This window comes from Poecilia formosa, unplaced genomic scaffold (genome assembly GCF_000485575.1).
Source record: "Poecilia formosa unplaced genomic scaffold, Poecilia_formosa-5.1.2 Scaffold47, whole genome shotgun sequence".
Taxonomy (NCBI): Eukaryota; Metazoa; Chordata; class Actinopteri; order Cyprinodontiformes; family Poeciliidae; genus Poecilia; species Poecilia formosa.
Genome location: NW_006799986.1, coordinates 1,871,362 through 1,888,761, shown reverse-complemented (window position 1 = coordinate 1,888,761; position 17,400 = coordinate 1,871,362). Strand labels below are relative to the sequence as shown.

General features: G+C 38.9%; 1 protein-coding gene and 1 non-coding gene across 2 annotated transcripts in view; one reads left to right on the top strand and one right to left on the bottom strand.

The window, feature by feature from the left end:
- dnah7 (dynein, axonemal, heavy chain 7) overlaps positions 1-17,400 on the top strand; it is an 82,233-nt gene that overhangs the window by 14,243 nt on the left and 50,590 nt on the right. Inside the window, exons 18-30 of the mRNA XM_007552313.2 lie at positions 604-971; positions 1,535-1,721; positions 5,537-5,730; positions 8,352-8,691; positions 9,608-9,820; positions 9,897-10,006; positions 10,519-10,687; positions 11,620-11,722; positions 12,399-12,526; positions 13,601-13,813; positions 14,705-14,803; positions 15,318-15,566; positions 16,307-16,456. Coding sequence (XP_007552375.2) covers positions 604-971; positions 1,535-1,721; positions 5,537-5,730; positions 8,352-8,691; positions 9,608-9,820; positions 9,897-10,006; positions 10,519-10,687; positions 11,620-11,722; positions 12,399-12,526; positions 13,601-13,813; positions 14,705-14,803; positions 15,318-15,566; positions 16,307-16,456 — 2,523 coding nt within the window. The remainder of the gene's footprint in view (positions 1-603; positions 972-1,534; positions 1,722-5,536; positions 5,731-8,351; positions 8,692-9,607; positions 9,821-9,896; positions 10,007-10,518; positions 10,688-11,619; positions 11,723-12,398; positions 12,527-13,600; positions 13,814-14,704; positions 14,804-15,317; positions 15,567-16,306; positions 16,457-17,400) is intronic.
- trnar-ccg (transfer RNA arginine (anticodon CCG)) lies at positions 4,616-4,688 on the bottom strand. The gene has a single exon. It is a non-coding gene; the product is annotated as a tRNA-Arg (tRNA).

The window sequence follows — 17,400 nt, the reverse complement described above, 5'->3', positions numbered from 1 at the left end:
TACTGAGTTTGTAAAGTTAAAAAAATTTCAGAAAAAATGAAATTTTGAGGATTATCTCATAAATGTTGTATAAAAACATGTTAATTTGTGAGTTCAAAAGTTCAAAATTTGCAAGAGAAAAATGAAATTTTGTGAACAATTTTGAAAGTTTTTGAGGACTAATGTGGAAATTTGAGTTCAAAAAGTTTAAACAGCAAGAAAAAACTTGCAAAACTTAATCTGAAAATAAAATTTTCACATTTTGAAACCTCAGATTTAAAAGTTTTTTATAGTAAATTTATGAGCTTAATCTATTTGGAAAATATTTCCAAATATTTTCTTGCAAATTATTTACTTTAGGAACTCACAAATGTTCAAGTTTTTTTCTAGGAAATATCTCATTTTTTTCTAGCAAAACTTCAACTTTTGGCGCCCCAAAACTTCCTTGTTCTACAAAATTTCTGAGATTAATCTCAAAATGTGAATGTTTTTTGGCAGAAATGTACTTTTTCTTTTTATTTCTTATCTACAGTGGCCCTAATCCCACTGGGGCCTAATATTTGCTGTGTCGTAGCCTAAATAGCTGACATTTCTGTGCTGCTGGGGATCTCTGGCGGAGTGTAGGTGCTGTGCAACCCGGGGCTGCGGACCCGCCACTGGGACGCCATGTCGGAGCTGGCCGGCTTCTCCCTGCACCCGGCCGACGAGCAGGCCTGCGTGGCTCAGTACCTGTCCCTGAAGCTGGAGGAACACCTGCCTAGCTTTGACGGCATCAGTGAGGCGGCCAGCAAGGAGTACTCTCTGGAGAAGGCCCTGGAGAAGATGGCCGGCGAGTGGACAGACATAGAGTTCACCCTGCTGCCCTATCGGGAGACGGGCACCTTCATCCTGTCGTCCGTGGAAGAAGTCCAGCTGCTGCTGGACGACCACATCGTGAAGACGCAAACCATGAAGGGCTCACCCTTCATCAAGCCCTTTGAGGCACAGATACAGTAAGAAACAAAATGGCTGCCCCCCACTTCTGAAGAAAATCCCTGTTGGTCCAGTGCTGCGTTTCAGTTCTGATCAAAACTGGGAAATTCCAACTTCAAAGCAGGAAAAGTCAAAAGTGACGCCCCTCAAAGTCAGATTTCCCACCATAAAACTGGGAGCAGCTCAGACTATTCCCAGTTGCAACTCATAGGGCCAACTTTGCATTTCAATATGGCCGCTCCTCGCCTCAGCAGCAGTAAGATGTGATGGAAACATGTTAATTATATAAAATCAGTGCTACATGTAGCACCTGCAACTCTAAACTGAACAAATTAAACCCATTTCACATGGACTGTTACTCTTTACTGTTCCGGTACGATGACGCCATCTTTGTTTCTGGCTCCGTTAAAGGATGACCAGTGGTGCCCTCTGCTGGATGGTGGCCAAAGTACAACTTTAAAAGAAGATCTAATGTGACGTTTTTAGCTCATCGATTGGAACTAATTTGAATCTAATCGACAATTGTAAGTTGATTAATTATTAGCATCCCGAGGTGTGAGTCCCGTTTTCTGCTTCATTTCAGGGCGTGGGAGGGCAAGCTGCTGCTCCTGCAGGAGATCCTGGACGAGTGGCTGAAGGTGCAGTTCGTCTGGCTGTACCTGGAGCCCATCTTCAGCTCCCCTGACATCATGGTGCAGATGCCTGAGGAGGGCCGGCGCTTCACGGCCGTGGACAAGACATGGAGGGAAACCATGATGCAGGTTTCCCAGGTGAGCTCTTCCTTCCTGTGTTTCACTTTTTACAGCTCTGTGGAGAACAGATGCTAGCAGATGAGTTCCACCCAGAACTACAGCAGAAATCTGGACCAGGATCCACAAATTCTAAGAAAACGGTTTATTTGAAAAAGAAACCAAATGACAACTGTTACGTACAAATGTGTATTTATGACATTGTAGACAGAAAGAAAAACCAGAAGTAAATTTTCTGTCCAAAAAAAAGAAATTTTTACATTAGTCTCGGAAGTTTTTCAGAAAAAAAAGTCAAAAATTTGCTAGAAAAGAATTCAGATTTTCATTTATTTATTTATTTATTTATTATTTATATTAATCTCAGAAACTTTATGGGGGAAAAACCTCAGAAATCTCAGAGTTAGAATAGTCAAACATTTGCTAGAAAAACCATAAAACTTAAAACTTTTTAGATTAATCTTAGAAATTCTTGAGAAATAATTTGGAAAGTTTTTTCTAGCAAATTAGAAACTTTTCAATTTGTGAGTTTAATTTCAAAATTTCTGAGCTTTTTCTAGAAAATGTGTAACTTCGAATTACAGTGCCGTATTAGGGCCATTGAAGATGGGAAAAAATTTCCGCCAAAAAATATCTGAAATTTTAAAGAAAAAACACAATGAAATTGTACATCGATTCCAAACATTTCTGAGAAAATTATTTCAAAATTTCTGAGTTAGAAAAGTGGAAAATGTACTATAAAAACTTTAAAATATTTTCTAGACAAAAACAGAGGTTAAAAAATACAAAATGAAATTAGACTAGTGCTCGGTGTGTTTAAAGACTTGAAATCAGTTTTTTGTAAAAATGTATTTATCCTTTTGTTGTTTAAATCATGATGCAAAGATCAGCAGAATCCAGACCATAAAATTAAAAATAATCCCAGCTTCATCCAACAACATCATCATCAAAACCTGATTTTTCCTAAACTGCCATCTTCAGTTCGGCCACCAGGAGGAGCTCAAGACCCACGGATCCTCAGATACATTAACTCTTTTTTTGTCTTCTGTAATAATTTTATTTAATTTTCAGCTGGTTGTTTTATGGTGTTGTGCTCACCTTTATGTTTTCTCCTCTCAGCTTATAGGAAATAAACGACAAATCGTTCCAGAGCATATTCATGCACAGCAGCAAAGGATATTTAGTGAAACAGTTTCTCTGCACCCTGAATTAATAAGCCACATTTGTCCCATATGTGGTTTGCATATCTGCTGAAATGCTTTTACCTCAGAGTTTCCCACTCTCTGTCCTCCACCAAAGCCATCTGTTCGGTGCATAAAAACGACATTATCACACATAATACCATGTTATCCATTCAGTGTGCTCATGAATAGCTCCCGCTGGCTCCCTGAATATAAAATTAGACCCATTATTACATTGTCCTCTCAAAGAATGGGCCAAAATCATAAGCATGATGAGATTTATGAAAAGATGGAATCATACTTCATCAATCAGACACACTTTGCTGGAATAATGGTCTGGCCTTTGAAGCCCAATCAAATCACTCTTTTTTTTTCTTTTTTTTTTGGTGTTGGCGTCTGAGCCGGATCGCTTCATTTAGCCTTTAAAACATCTGACTCTTTCACTGATTATTGTCTGATTAAAGACAAAAACCTCCTATTCTCTGCTCTTAATCTTCTATTTTTATTGTCGGTTGTATTGTTGTATTTCATGACTACGAGGAATCAAGAGAAATCATATTATAATTACATTATATATTATTTTACCATTAAAAGGTAAAATTACTGACTAAAACCCCCCAAAAGTTTCATTTCATGTTTTAACATCATTCACTCAATACTCTGCAAAAACATAAAATCTTACCAAGTATTTTAGTCTAGTTTATGGTACAAATGTAGACTTCAAATAAGACAAAACTAACTTACCAGTATCTTTTCAGAACGATATTGGAGCTGTAAAGTAAATAATTTCTTTATGTTTATGAAAAAATTTCTAGTTCAACCAGTGATTTCTGGGCGAAATGGGCAACTGCCCAGGGTGGAATCCTGTTAGGGGCGGCAGTAGAGCTGATATCAGATTTTCATCTGCTGCACAGCAAAAACACAGAATCTTACCAAGTATTTTTGTTCTGGTTTCTAGTGTAAATATCTTAGAACAATTGGAATAAGGTGCCTAAACTGTTCAGCAAAATAATGATTAAATAATTTTTGAATATTGATGAAACATACTAGTTCCACTGGCAGACTTTTTCACTTATAACAAGATGTTTTCTCGTGATATAAGTGGAATAATTTGCCAGTGGAACTAGAACTTTTAAATCAATATTCAATAACTGGCTTAAAACAAGCTGTCTCATTGCTTAAAGAGACAGTAATCATTTTGTATGTAAACTTCTGATTTTGAAGACATTCATAAATAAATCTCTGACACATTCTCTCACTGATTATTGCAAATACATATCAAATGTATTGATCAGTGTTCCAGTTATTATGAATCAAAGGCGGCTCTAAACAGGTGGATTAGTCCTTTAATCTTAGCAGTGTTCTTCAGGTGACAGAAGGCCGACTTTGTAACTGTCTTCATGTGACTCTGAAGGCTCAGGTCAGAGTTCCTCACTACACCCACATTTTGACATAGTTTAGATCACAAGTCTCTAGTTGTAAAAGTGGTGAATTTTAATTTATTTTCCTGTAATATGGATAATTTAGTTGAACAGAAACTGAAGCTTGTTGATTTTAAACTCTGACAGACAAAATAAAACACAACTCTCTATATGTAAGTTTTAGTAGAACCTTTTTTATATTTTATTAATAAAACAGGTCTTCAGTAGATTACAATAGGCAACGCGCACTGCCTCTTTAACTTGACCTTTCACCCTACAGAAGACACTCCCTTCATAAAACAATGCTGTCTCGCTGCGACCCAGGTGGGACTTGAACCCACAATCCCCAGCTCCGGAGGCTGATGCCTTATCCATTAGGCCACTGGGCCAACACAACATGGACATCAGAAATCTGACCTTTTCATAACTGATTCTACATATGGCCTGTTTTTTTTTTCTTTTTTTTTTGCTTAAATAATATAGAAAAAGTATTTTCAAAAAGTGGTTTGTATTTGAATCATCCTTTCTGTGAGTTGTATGATGGAGTATTAGGGCCAGGTTAGAAGATTTCTTTGTTTAATAGGAGAATAAAGTTGGGCTGCACCTAACTATTAAAGAAGAAGTAGTTTTAATGAGAAAAAGATTCTGACGTAACCAACTGAGTTTGTGTAGATTTTTTCTTGGAAATATAAACTCCTGCATCTGTTAAAAGATGAAGTATTTCCTTATTGGTAAAACTTGTACCAAAGTATTCCTTCACAACATTAATCATTTAATGTGTTTTTTGTTGTTGTTTGTCATGTTGGAGTTCTCATAAAATCACTACATCATCCTCCTCATATTATGACTGTACTGTGGTAATATTATAACCTCGTCCTTGCAATGAAAATAAATAAAACATTGTATCCTGGCTGCTCCCTGTAGAGCTGACCTGAATTCAAAGTCCAAATAAACAGAAGTTGTAAAACAAGCGCATCAAACAAGATGGCCGCCCCGGATGCACTGACATTTATTTTAAGTGAAAAAAAATCAAACTTTTCCAAAAAATAAATCTTTAAAAAACAAAGAAATTGATAAGATCTGAAACTGCACTGTAAAAACTCCTGTTTCTGCTTCTTTTTAACCTGGAACCTTTGATCTGCAACATTAAATCCTTTAAATTTCACCCTGAAACGTTAACAAAGACTTCACAGTCTCTGGTTGAAGAAAGCCATGGTCACTGCTGTTTCTGTTGCAGGACAAACATGTTCTGGCTGTGGTGGAGGTTGAGAGAATGCTGGAGAAGCTGAAACACTCAAACGAGTTCCTGGAAAGTATCCTGAAAGGCCTGAATAACTACCTGGAGAAAAAACGTCTCTTTTTCCCTCGATTTTTCTTCCTGTCCAATGAAGAACTTCTGGAGATCCTCTCAGAGACCAAAGACCCCACAAGGTACCAGCTGTAGCTCTAATTTTATTAATGACATCAGTCTGGGTGTGTAGGCAGACAAATCCTGCCTAAAAGTGACCCGTTATGCTTCTTTGAGCAAGATGGTCTATACAAAACATGTTCATTACATTTTTTGCACAAAATCATTCTTAGATAATGAGGTTTTAGTTGTTTTAGGGCATCTTTTCACTTTAAATCCAAATAAGCTGCTGCTGACCACGCCCCCTGACTCAATGTTTACACTCCCACATTTAAATGGCTGTGAACAGATACGCAATTATGCAACCGCTCGTCTTTGAAAAACATTAGTGGAGCCTCCCGCACAACCAACAAGAGTGCAGCAAGTGGTTCCTGGATGGTAAGTTAACAACAAAACACTTTGTCTTTTCTAGCAGCCATTGTACAGCGCCTACAGCGGTAAAACCAGTTGACCAAACTGGCTGGAGCTCGGCTGGGGTTGCTAGGTAACCGGCGGAACTCCGCTAGGGTTGCTAGGTAACTGCTCGAATGTAACTTAACGATCAGGAGGTTTTTGAAATGGCTCATTTTCCAGACACCAAAAAAGATTAACTTTTTGGCAAAAAATAGTTTGATGGTTTTTTCCAGTACTTGGGCTGTTTATAGAAGCAATAGAGGCCAAAGGAAGTACAAAAATGTGCAAAAAAAGTAATGAACTTTGACCCTGACTGAGTTTCGTAGAGCTCTAAAGAAGAGCTTGGTGTAAGCCTACTTCCAGTTGTCAAGCGTGTTTTATTTAGGATATTTCCCAGTTTCACAAGTCTGTTAGTGAGAAGAGTTCGGCATGCAAGAACCCAAAATCTTACCAAGTATTTTTTATTTAGTTTCTAGTTCAAATACAAAGAAGACAAAACTAACTTACATTTACATTTTTCCCATAAATGAAACAATCTACCTGTGGAGCTAGTAATTTTTCATAAATATTAAGAAATTATTTACTTAAAACAAGCTTCTGTTTCTTATTGATAAGTTAGTTGTAAGTTAGTTTTGTCTTATTTCAGGTGTGCTAAGATATTTGCACCAGGAACTTTACAGAACTAAACAGTGTGGTTCATAAAACTGAACCAGAAAATGCAGGTAACCAAAAAATAATTAGTATGTTTTTCACATGGTACCATATTTGTGTAATAGCTTTCACCTTTAATAAATGAAATCATAATTGAAAAATCAGCTTTTTGTATTTACTCTGGTTATTTTTATTTGGATGATCTAAGGTGCAAAAAGAAAGAAGCAAGAACAAAATTCAAAGGTGTGGAGGGTGGAAATGGAAACACGGCGAGGTATAAAACCTCCTGTATCTCCATAATGCTTCTCCATAAACTCTCCACAGTAATCCACCCTTATCTAATTTCACAGGGGAAATCCATTTAGTAGATTGTGATTCCAAACAAAAGATGCTTTAACCTTTCATACTCTCCATGCTATTTCAATTTTCGCTTCCTTTTCACTCTGCAATCCCTCAATCTCTGTGCAACTGGCAGGAATTTTTCATTATGTCAGCGCAGACACAAAGCCAGCAGTCCGCTCCGTAAGACGTGGATTTCTGCCGTTTGTGTTTGTGTCACACACAGATGGTGGTTAATATTAGAGAGACTGTATTAGTTTTGGGCGGATGTTTGTCAGATTGGTCACCGGCTGCAGTTTTATACCATCAGTTTTCTACAAACTCCTGCAACACATGCAGGGATGCATGTTATGTTAAAAAAGCAGAGAAATATGTTAAATTTAGGGGTTTTTAACACCTGATAGTCCAGAATTGGGTCAAAATTGCAACATTTGTTACATAGTTGCTGTTGTTCTGCATTTGGACCTTTTGAAAAGCCTGTTCTCACTGAAAAAACACCAAATCTTTATTTTATTTTTGGTCTGTTTTTTAATGCAAATATCTGAGAACGCTTGAAATAAAACAAAACTAATTTAGAATCAACTTTTCTGCAAGATACAGGAGCTTGATTTAAAAATAAGTCCTTCATAAAGATGTTCTAGTTCCACTGGCAGATTAACTTTAAATTTTCTCATGTTGTAAGTGAAAAAATCAGCAAATAATCTTACCAGGTATTTTTAGTCTAGTTTCTGTTCAAATATCTTTGTGCATTTGAAGTAAGACAAACCAACTTATAAGTAAGTTTTCAGCTAGATATAAGAGTTTGTTTTACATAAATAATTCCTTAATTTTGATTAAAAAAAGTTAAACATTTTTACACTTAAAGCAAAACAGTTTTCCCATATAATAAGTGAAATAATCTGCCAGTGGAGCCAGTACACCTTCATCAGTATTAAGGAATTACGGACATAAAACAAGCTCCTATGTATGTCTTGCTGAAAAGTTACTAGTAATTTAGTTTTGTCTTATTTCAGGTGTAATAACAAATTTGGTCTTTTTGAAAATAGACCAAAAATACTTGGTAAGATTTTCTGTTTTTGCAGTGTAACACCTGATTTTGTGTAATTATCTAATTTCACTTTATTTATCTTTCTTCCTCTGATGTTTCAGTTTGTTTACTCAAGTTAAACTAAAAATCATTAAAACATAAACGACTGATAGTTATGAGTCTCTGTAATGGGCCGCTCTCGCCCTCTCTGTGTTGTGTTGCTTCCTGCACCAGAGTGCAGCCCCATCTGAAGAAGTGCTTCGAAGGCATTGCCAGTGTTGTGTTCACCGAGGTTCTGGACATAACGCATATGAAGAGCAGCGAGGGAGAAACGGTGCAGCTCCTGGACATCATCTCCACCTCCAAAACCAGGGGCCAGGTGGAGAAATGGCTGCTGGAGCTGGAGAACGGCATGATCGTGTCCCTGCAGAAGGTCATCGGAGACGCAATCACGGCTTACCCAAATGAGAAGAGAACCGACTGGGTCCGCGCCTGGCCGGGTCAGACGGTGCTGTGTGTCTCACAGGTCTACTGGACCAAAGACATCCATGAAGCTCTGGCTTCAGGACCGGAGGTGATCCGCTCCTTTCTGTCTTTGTTCCCAACTGTTAGCTTCAAGATTACCTGTGGTGGGCACTGCTAGCTAGAAGGTTAGCTGCTATCGCTTTAAAGGCGACCGATTATGCTTCCTTGAAAAGGTTATGTTAAATCCATGGGCGATACAGAACATGTTCACTACATTTTTTTTTCAAATAATCATTCTTAGATAATTACATTTTAGCTGTTTTAGGGCGTCTCTTATCACTTTAAATCCTAAAAAGTTGCTGCTGGCCACATCCTCTAACTCAATGTTTACATTCGCATGTGAAAATGGCTGCAAACAGACGTGCAGTTATACAACCGTACATCTTTGAAAAGTAGAAGTGGAGCATCTTGCACATGTGTAAACACTTGTCTTTTCCAGCAGCCAGTGTACAGCGCATAGAGCTGACCAAAAGTGCTGGAGCTCTCCTTGGGTTGCTAGGTAACGGGTGGAACTCTGCTGGGGTTGCTAGGTAACGGGTGGANGGGTTGCTAGGTAACGGGTGGAACTCTGCTGGGGTTGCTAGGTAACGGGTGGAACTCTGCTGGGGTTGCAGAACAAAAATGACCCAACCGTCCGAGGCCAAAGTTTGAATAATTTGAGAATACAGTGTGAAAGAAAACCGCAGCGGCTGAAATGTTTCAACTTTGGTCCCGAGTCGAACAGAATCTATAGAACTATGAGGTGTGAAAAAAGGACTAAGGGCAAAGTGACAAATTAACTGCGCTAATAGCACATTAGCTGATGCCCACCACTGCTGATATGGTTGAATTTTATCTCCTTAATACTATTAGTAATAAACTCTGCCTGTGTTTAGTGTGAAGATGGAGCTGCAACACGACTTTAACATGAGTGAAAAGCTTTGAGAATCTGTCTTGGTGACGTTTTTCCTGCTGCCTCTGCCCAGGCCCTGGAGGCCTACCTGCAGCAGAACAACAGGCAGATCGACGACATCGTGGCTCTGGTTCGGGGGAAGCTGTCCAAACAGAACCGGGTGACCCTGGGAGCCCTGGTGGTGCTGGACGTCCACGCCCGGGACGTTCTGGCCACGCTGGTCCATAAAGGCGTGCGTGACGAAAATGACTTTGAGTGGCTGAGCCAGCTGCGGTACTACTGGGTGGTACGTTGAGCACAGCTGGGGCTTTCTGATTGGCTCATGGGAGAAACTCAGTGGATCCGATTTCCAATCTGTGCAGGAGAATAACCTTTACACCAAGATGATCAACGCTGGTTTACCGTACGGCTACGAATACCTGGGCAACACTCCGAGGCTGGTCATTACTCCACTGACTGACCGCTGCTACCGGTAAAAATAGATCAGGAAAACTCTCTGGTTTTTAACGGAGTGTTGGGGCCACGCTAAGAAATTAAAAAATATAAAATTACTGTAATAAAGCCATAAAATGACCTCACGCTCTTAATATTATGATTTTATTTTCAAAATATGACTTTATTCTTCTATTATTTCAACTTTATTCTCATAATATTCTTGTAATATTATGAATTTGTTGTCTGAATGTTATTTATTTATTTCTTTATTTAATTATTAACTTATTTATGTTTTAGGATTTCGTTGGTGTTTATTTGACAGTAGGTTGACAGGAAGGAGAGGGACATGTAAGGTCACCTGGCCGGGACTCGAACCCGCGCTGAGGTCTAGACGTGTCGCTTCGCGTTTCTTCGTTCGGCCCCAGCGCTCCGTCGTCCTGCTTGACTATTTATCTGTCCGCTAAAATTTGTTTTGTATAAAAAATAAGTTTCCAATCCCAGCAGTCGGTTGTAAATGTTGTCGTTTTGCTGTTCTGTGGTGATTTTCAGCACCCTGTTTGGCGCCCTCCACCTCCACCTGGGTGGGGCCCCTGAGGGCCCCGCAGGCACAGGAAAAACAGAAACCACCAAGGACTTGGCCAAGGCTGTGGCGAAGCAGTGCGTGGTTTTCAACTGCTCTGACGGACTGGACTACATCGCGCTGGGAAAGTTCTTCAAAGTCAGTACATCCCCTTCTGATTTCTCACACTCACTGCCAACAAACAGCTGGATGGTTTTATTGTTTCGCTTTTTAAACTCTTGGTCTGTTTTTAGAATCAGTAGAAGCCAAACCGAAAGAACAGAAACCAAAATGTGAATGTTCAAAATAGATCGGCTCTAAAGCTTCTTACAACACAGATCCAGTGTTTACATTCACAGCTGTCCCTGTTGCCGTAGCAACATGCTGTCAATCCAGAACCTTCTCCCGTTTTTACTTCATCATCTTTGGTGATTATTCAGGATCCAGACCTGAACGTAGAACTACTTCAACTTATTTTTACTCAAAAGTAGCTGCCCAAGAAATTACTCAATTAAGAGTAAAAAAGTAAACTTTACATTTAATTAAATTGATTTAATTGTTTGTTTGTTTTTGCCTGCTTTTGTTATTTTGTAATTATGTTATTTATATTAATAATTGTTGTTCTGGTTAAAAAATACCAACATTTCCACTTAGCTTTATATTCTGATCAAGTCATTTTTAAATATGAAATAATTGATCATTTGATCGGTTACTTGATTCAACTTTTTACCAAATACTTTTTTACTCTTACTTGAGTAAAAATAAGTTAAAGTCGAGCTTCTCTTACCTGAGTATATTTTTCTGTTGTGAGCAGAGATATCAAATTCAAAAATCCATCCGAAAAACGCATCAAGATGAGAATATCTTCTCTTATGCCACGTTTGTTTTCAGTTTTCTCCTATTGCATCCTTCGATCCGCCTCACCTTGAATTACTGCACAAAGGTGCAGCTCTCCGCTCTCATCACCTGATAAATAAAAAATGGCTTTAAAAATTCAGACCTGATGTTTCTGTTGTTTTTATTTTGAGGTGAATCTTACTGGATGTTGTGTGTGTGTGTGTGTGTGTGTGTGTGTGTGTGTGTGTGCTCAGGGCCTGTTGTCGTGCGGCGCCTGGGCCTGCTTTGATGAGTTTAACCGCATCGACCTGGAGGTTTTGTCCGTTGTGGCGCAGCAGATTCTCACCATCCAGAGAGGTTCGTTCACTTTCCCGTCTGATGCTGAAGGAAACTGGCAGTGGACCAGAAAACAAAGGCATGGCAAAGATTCAGGAGTAAAGAAATGAAAAAATGAATCGGTTTTAAACTACAAAGAAAGGCAACTGTTAGGAAAGGCCAGGAAACTCTCCTCTGCTGAGTCTGCTTTGGGTTTTTGATCATTTTAAAGATGCTGCAGCAGCTTTTTAAATGCTTATTAATGTTTTATTTACTCTGAGTTTTCTAACCGTACTGTTCTTACAACCGTTCAAAGTGAACTGAAACACATTCTGCATGTTTTTATCCTGTAGAGACAAGTCCTTATTTTCGATTTGACAAGTTTAGGTTTCATAAAGGTACAAACATGCAGTCGTATTTAATAAAGTGGAAAAATTCAATTTGAATGAAGCACATTATATAAGTAAAATAATCACAGAAAACACCATACAATTATCTTTTTCCTGGATGGCTTGTAATGCTGCTCGGTAATTTCCTAAATCACTTATTTTAGTTTAGCTTAGTTTTGTCTTTACTGTTTCTGAGTTTTGACAGAGTAAACCCGTTTGGACTTTATGTTTTAGTATTTCAGTAGTTTTCCAGGTGTTGTACTTTGTGTTAACATTTGCACCGTGCTGATTAAGACCGTCCCTCGGTCTGACTGCGTGCGTTTGTGCAGGGATCGCTGCTCACTGTGACATGCTGATGTTTGAGGGGACGGAGCTGAAACTGGACCCGTCCTGCGCCGTCTTCATCACCATGAACCCAGGCTATGCTGGACGCTCAGAGCTGCCAGACAACCTCAAGGTGCGCCGCCGGCCCAGACTTTACAAAACGCACCGATTCCCAACACTTAGCGATTAATGAGTCAATCTGAGGTTATCAATCTGCTAATGATCAATGGATAAGCTGCCAATCCTGAGTTTTCTCTTCTTTCAGGAGGTGGAACCAATTTTTCATAACATAAAGGGTTAATTTCTTCTAACATGCTGAATTAAAAAAAAAACACAATTAAATTTTAACATTATGTTGTGTCCAAAACGTTACATACTGACGGAATAAACAGAAAATGTTGTTTTTTTTCCACATTACTGACATTTATTTATTTGTTTTTACATCATTTTGTGCCACTGTAGACAAAAAAGGAGCATATTTCACTTAAGAAGTTTGAAATTGATCTCTGTATTAAAAAACTTTGAAATTTCTGAGTTTCAAAATTCGAAAATTTTCTAGAAAAAAAACAGACATTTTGAGATTCTCCAAAATTTTCTGGAAAATTGTGGACATTTCTGAGTTTCAACTGTCATTTTTTTCTTTACTTTTTTTTACTCAGAAAGATTTCAAGAAAGTTTTTTCTTGAAATCTTTCAGAAATCTTTCTGAGATTACTCTCACATTTCCACATTTTTTGGTGGACATTACTTCTTCTTTTCTGTCTCCAGGCACCCTGATGTGCTGTTGTATATTTTTACCTTTACGCATTTGTTCTCTGTTGTGCTTTGTGTTTTTCTGTCAGTAATTTTTGAATGAGAAGTTGAAACTGTAGCTGTGCTGAATAAAGCACTATTAATATGATAACTTAAGGCGCGATTTCAGTGTTCATGTTTCTAAACAGAACTGCATAAAATTTTATTTTGTTTGTTTCTGGCTCCGCTTCAGGATGACCAGCGGCGCCCTCTGCTGGATGGTGGCCAAACTACACCTCTAAAAGAAGGTTTAAGCGGACCTTCGATTGGAACTAATTTAATCTAATATTAATCTAACAAGCCATTTATTGATAATTTGTAGTAATTCGGTGTATATTCTGATGTTGTTGCAGTGTTAGAGTGTTACTAAGTTAAGTTTGAACTCTTTCTGAACCCAAACCGCCGCTTCCCTCCAGGCTCTGTTCAGGACGGTGGCCATGATGGTGCCGGATTACGCCATGATCGCGGAGATCGTGCTGTACTCCTGCGGCTTCGTGACGGCTCGGCCTCTTTCGGTGAAAATCGTGGCCACGTATCGACTGTGTTCGGAGCAGCTGTCCTCCCAGAGTCACTATGACTACGGCATGAGAGCCGTAAAGTCTGTGCTGACCGCGGCAGGAAACCTGAAGGTTGGTCCCGGCGTCCTGCTGTTGGTCTAATGAAACATTTAACAGCTCTGAAGAACAACTGAAATGTTAAGTTAGATTATAGTCATCTGGGTTTATTTATAATAATTATTAACACAAACATGAACTTTTTTCAGGAGTTTCTGTTTTAGATGAGTGAAAAGACTAATACTGATGATCGTTCCTAAGCTTAACCGATAAATCTTGGTTTCAAGATTTGTATTAGAAAATGTTGTTTTAAGTCTTCTTTTCTTCTGTCTGAATTTATTTCGTAATTATGCCATTTGTGTATTTTTTTATTTTATTTTAGTCTTTATGTGGAAGCAAAAGCTGGAAATTTCCACCAAAGTGGGCGGAGCCTAGAGACGCGGAGGGGGCGTGGCTAAGATTGGGCCTGACCGCAGCAGGTTAAGCAGGGCCGCGTTGACACCCCACTGACTTTACTGCTATATTTAGCAACTTTTAAGACAACTTTAGGGACTTTTTGAAACAAACAAAAAATTGACTGCCGATAAATATTGACATTAATCTCAGGAATTTTCTAGAAAAAACTTTCTACTTCTTCTAGCAACAATTTGCTAGAAAAAAATATTTTAAAAAATTCTAGAAAAACATGGAAAAAAGTCGAAAATGTTTTACGTTTGGAAATTTTCCATGTTTTTGCCATAAAATTTTTTTCCTAGAAATTTTCTGAGATTTTTCGGCAGAAATTTACTCCTCCTTTTTTTTCCGTAGCTAAAGTGTATGGCCTATTTCTCATTCATGATACATGTGTTTATATCACGTCTTCACAGTGTTACGTGTCCCTGTTTTGTTCTCCATTGGTTTTGTTTTGTTCCTTCCCCTGTTTTCTCGCCGGTGTTTCTCTCATCCCGCTCCCTCCTCCCTCTGCAGCTGGCTTTCCCAGATGACAACGAAGACACTCTGCTGCTGAGATCCATCATCGACGTCAATCTGCCGAAGTTCCTGTCCCACGATCTGCAGCTTTTTGAGGTTTTTTGAGCTCACCGTTCTCCTGATTAACGGAGAAGTTCACTGTCAGTTCTGCGTTTCTCACCCGTAACCTCCATTCACGACGTCCATCCATCATGATTTATCTCCCAATTGTTTCGTGGGATTCTTAACTAAGCATTAAAATAGCCACATGTATGTTGACACAGAGCCTCTAGTAAAGACTCATTTCACAGGCAGGGAGTTTTGCTTCAGCATTAAGTAGTAAAGTGTTTATTTTCTTACTTAAAAAAGGAATTAATTTAGAGGCTTATTTGCATCTTTTAATGTATTTTTGATGTTGCATAAAAAAAGATTAAGTTGTTTGATGACAAATCTGAATTTGGCTAATTTTTACCTGATTAAAGTAATCCTTTTTTGTGTTAATCATAGAAAATTAACTCTGTTATTTTTACCCGTCTGTTGCAGGGATGCCACTAATCGTCGATGTGTTTCTGAAACAGTGTTGTGCTTCATTCCATATTTAGTAACTGAGTAACTGACCTTCCCGTTGCAGGGTATTACCTCCGATCTCTTCCCGGGTGTGAAGCTCCCGGATCGAGACTACAACATTCTCCTGAACGCCATCACAGAAAACTGCCAGACCATGAACCTGCAGGTCACCAACTTCTTTGCTGAGAAAATCTTGCAGATCTATGAGATGATGATCGTGCGGCACGGCTTCATGGTGGTGGGCGAACCGTTCGGAGGGAAAACCTCGGCCTACCGCGTGCTGGCTGCAGCGCTTCAGGACATCTTTACCCAGGTGGGAGGCCGTCTGTGCAGCAGCTGCACCAGAACTGCAGGTCCAGTCAAGATTTTAAGAAGGTTCCCGAACCATGCAAGCATGACGACCTTCTTCTGTGGGCGACAATTAGGACCACTAAAAAAAAGAATCCTGACATTTTTCCAAATTTTTTTCAGAATTTTGTCTTCAGTCTTACAATTCTGACTTTAATCCTCTGAGATCAAAACTCAGAATTCAAAGAAAAAAGTTATTATTTTGAGAAAAACATTGAACTTTGAGATTCAAATTGAAACTTTGAGGAAAAAAAGATTTCTGAGAAAAAGTCCAAATTTGGAGAAAAGCCAGAATTCTGAGAAAAGTCAGAATTTTCTTTTATAATATTTTCAGATTCCCTAATTCTCATCTGGATTATTCCCAAACCTTCTTGTTGAACCCAGAGAGTTTTTTTTTTATTTTTTATCACATCCTGTTTGGAGCGCTGCGGTCTCCGTCCAGCCGTTATCGATCTCTCAGCACCGCCCAGAACCAGCTGACTGGATTTATATGGCGAGGAGGAGGAAGATGAAGGCCTGTGGAGAATCCTCATCCTCCCTGTGGCTGTGTTCAGCTCTGCCCTCCTTCGTCTCTCGTTGTTTAGAAGCAGTTTGCTCTGTCTTGGTGTTTTAGCTACATATCGGTTTTATTCCACTTTAGTGTCTGTAGTTGTTCCTCTTTCTGTAGGTTGGTTTCTCATGTTTTCATGTCTTTCATCGTTTTAGGGTCTGATGGATGAGAACCAGGTCCAGATCACAGTCATCAACCCCAAATCTATCACCATGGGCCAGCTGTACGGCCAGTTTGACCCGGTTTCCCATGAGTGGTCTGACGGCATCCTGGCTGTCAGCTTCAGGGTCTTCGCCTCCTCCAAGGTAAAAACATCGCCTGTCATGTTAGCTAATACCTGCAGCCTCAGATATGAGGTCAGTCAGTGGGTGTTGGCAACAATCGATACCACAAAAACACTGGAGAATCAAAAACTATCAGTGTTGCACACTGCTAACGAATAAGCTAGCTGTGCTAACCCTAAAGCACTAATAGTAAACTTTGGTTCTGCTAATGCTAAAGCACTACACCAACACCGTATCTATTGGAAGCTAATGCTAAAGCATTGCACCAACACCGTATCTATCGAAAGCTAATGCTAAAGCATTGCACCAACACCGTATCTATCGGAAGCTAATGCTAAAGCATTGCACCAACACGGTACCTAACTGAAAAACAACCTGGAGATGCAGGTACTATTAATTTAGTGCAGTGCGCCAAAGCAAATGGAAAAATAATGCATAATAACCGATAAAGAACAACTCAAAACCACTTTTTTAGCTCTCTGTGTCGGCTTCACTACACACAGACTTGTTGCCATAGCAACTGACACTAACACCACTTTATGTTTTGGGATTTGAGATCATTCAAACATTTCTCACACAAAGAACAGAACATTTAATCCGTTACAGTTTTATGTTTCTAGACTTGATGTTTATTTTATGATTATTAATAAGTGATTGCTGTGATAGATTAGCTAATGCTGCTATTGACTAAGGTAACTTAATAGTTGATTAGCTAATTTAAACTGGGATCTGTTGGTGTGAAGGTCGCCTTTTTTATTTTTAACTGAACTGGAACACACTGAATTCCACAGCACATCTACTTAGTAAGATTGTCATAGTCAGGCTAGCATAACTGAACTACTTCCCTCTCCCTTGCCTTTTAATTAAAACTTTTTCCTGATCTTGTTATGTAGTTGTCATAGTGCAGACAGTATCACAGCACTGCATCTCTTTGTCTTTTGTTTATCACATATTTTTAACATTTA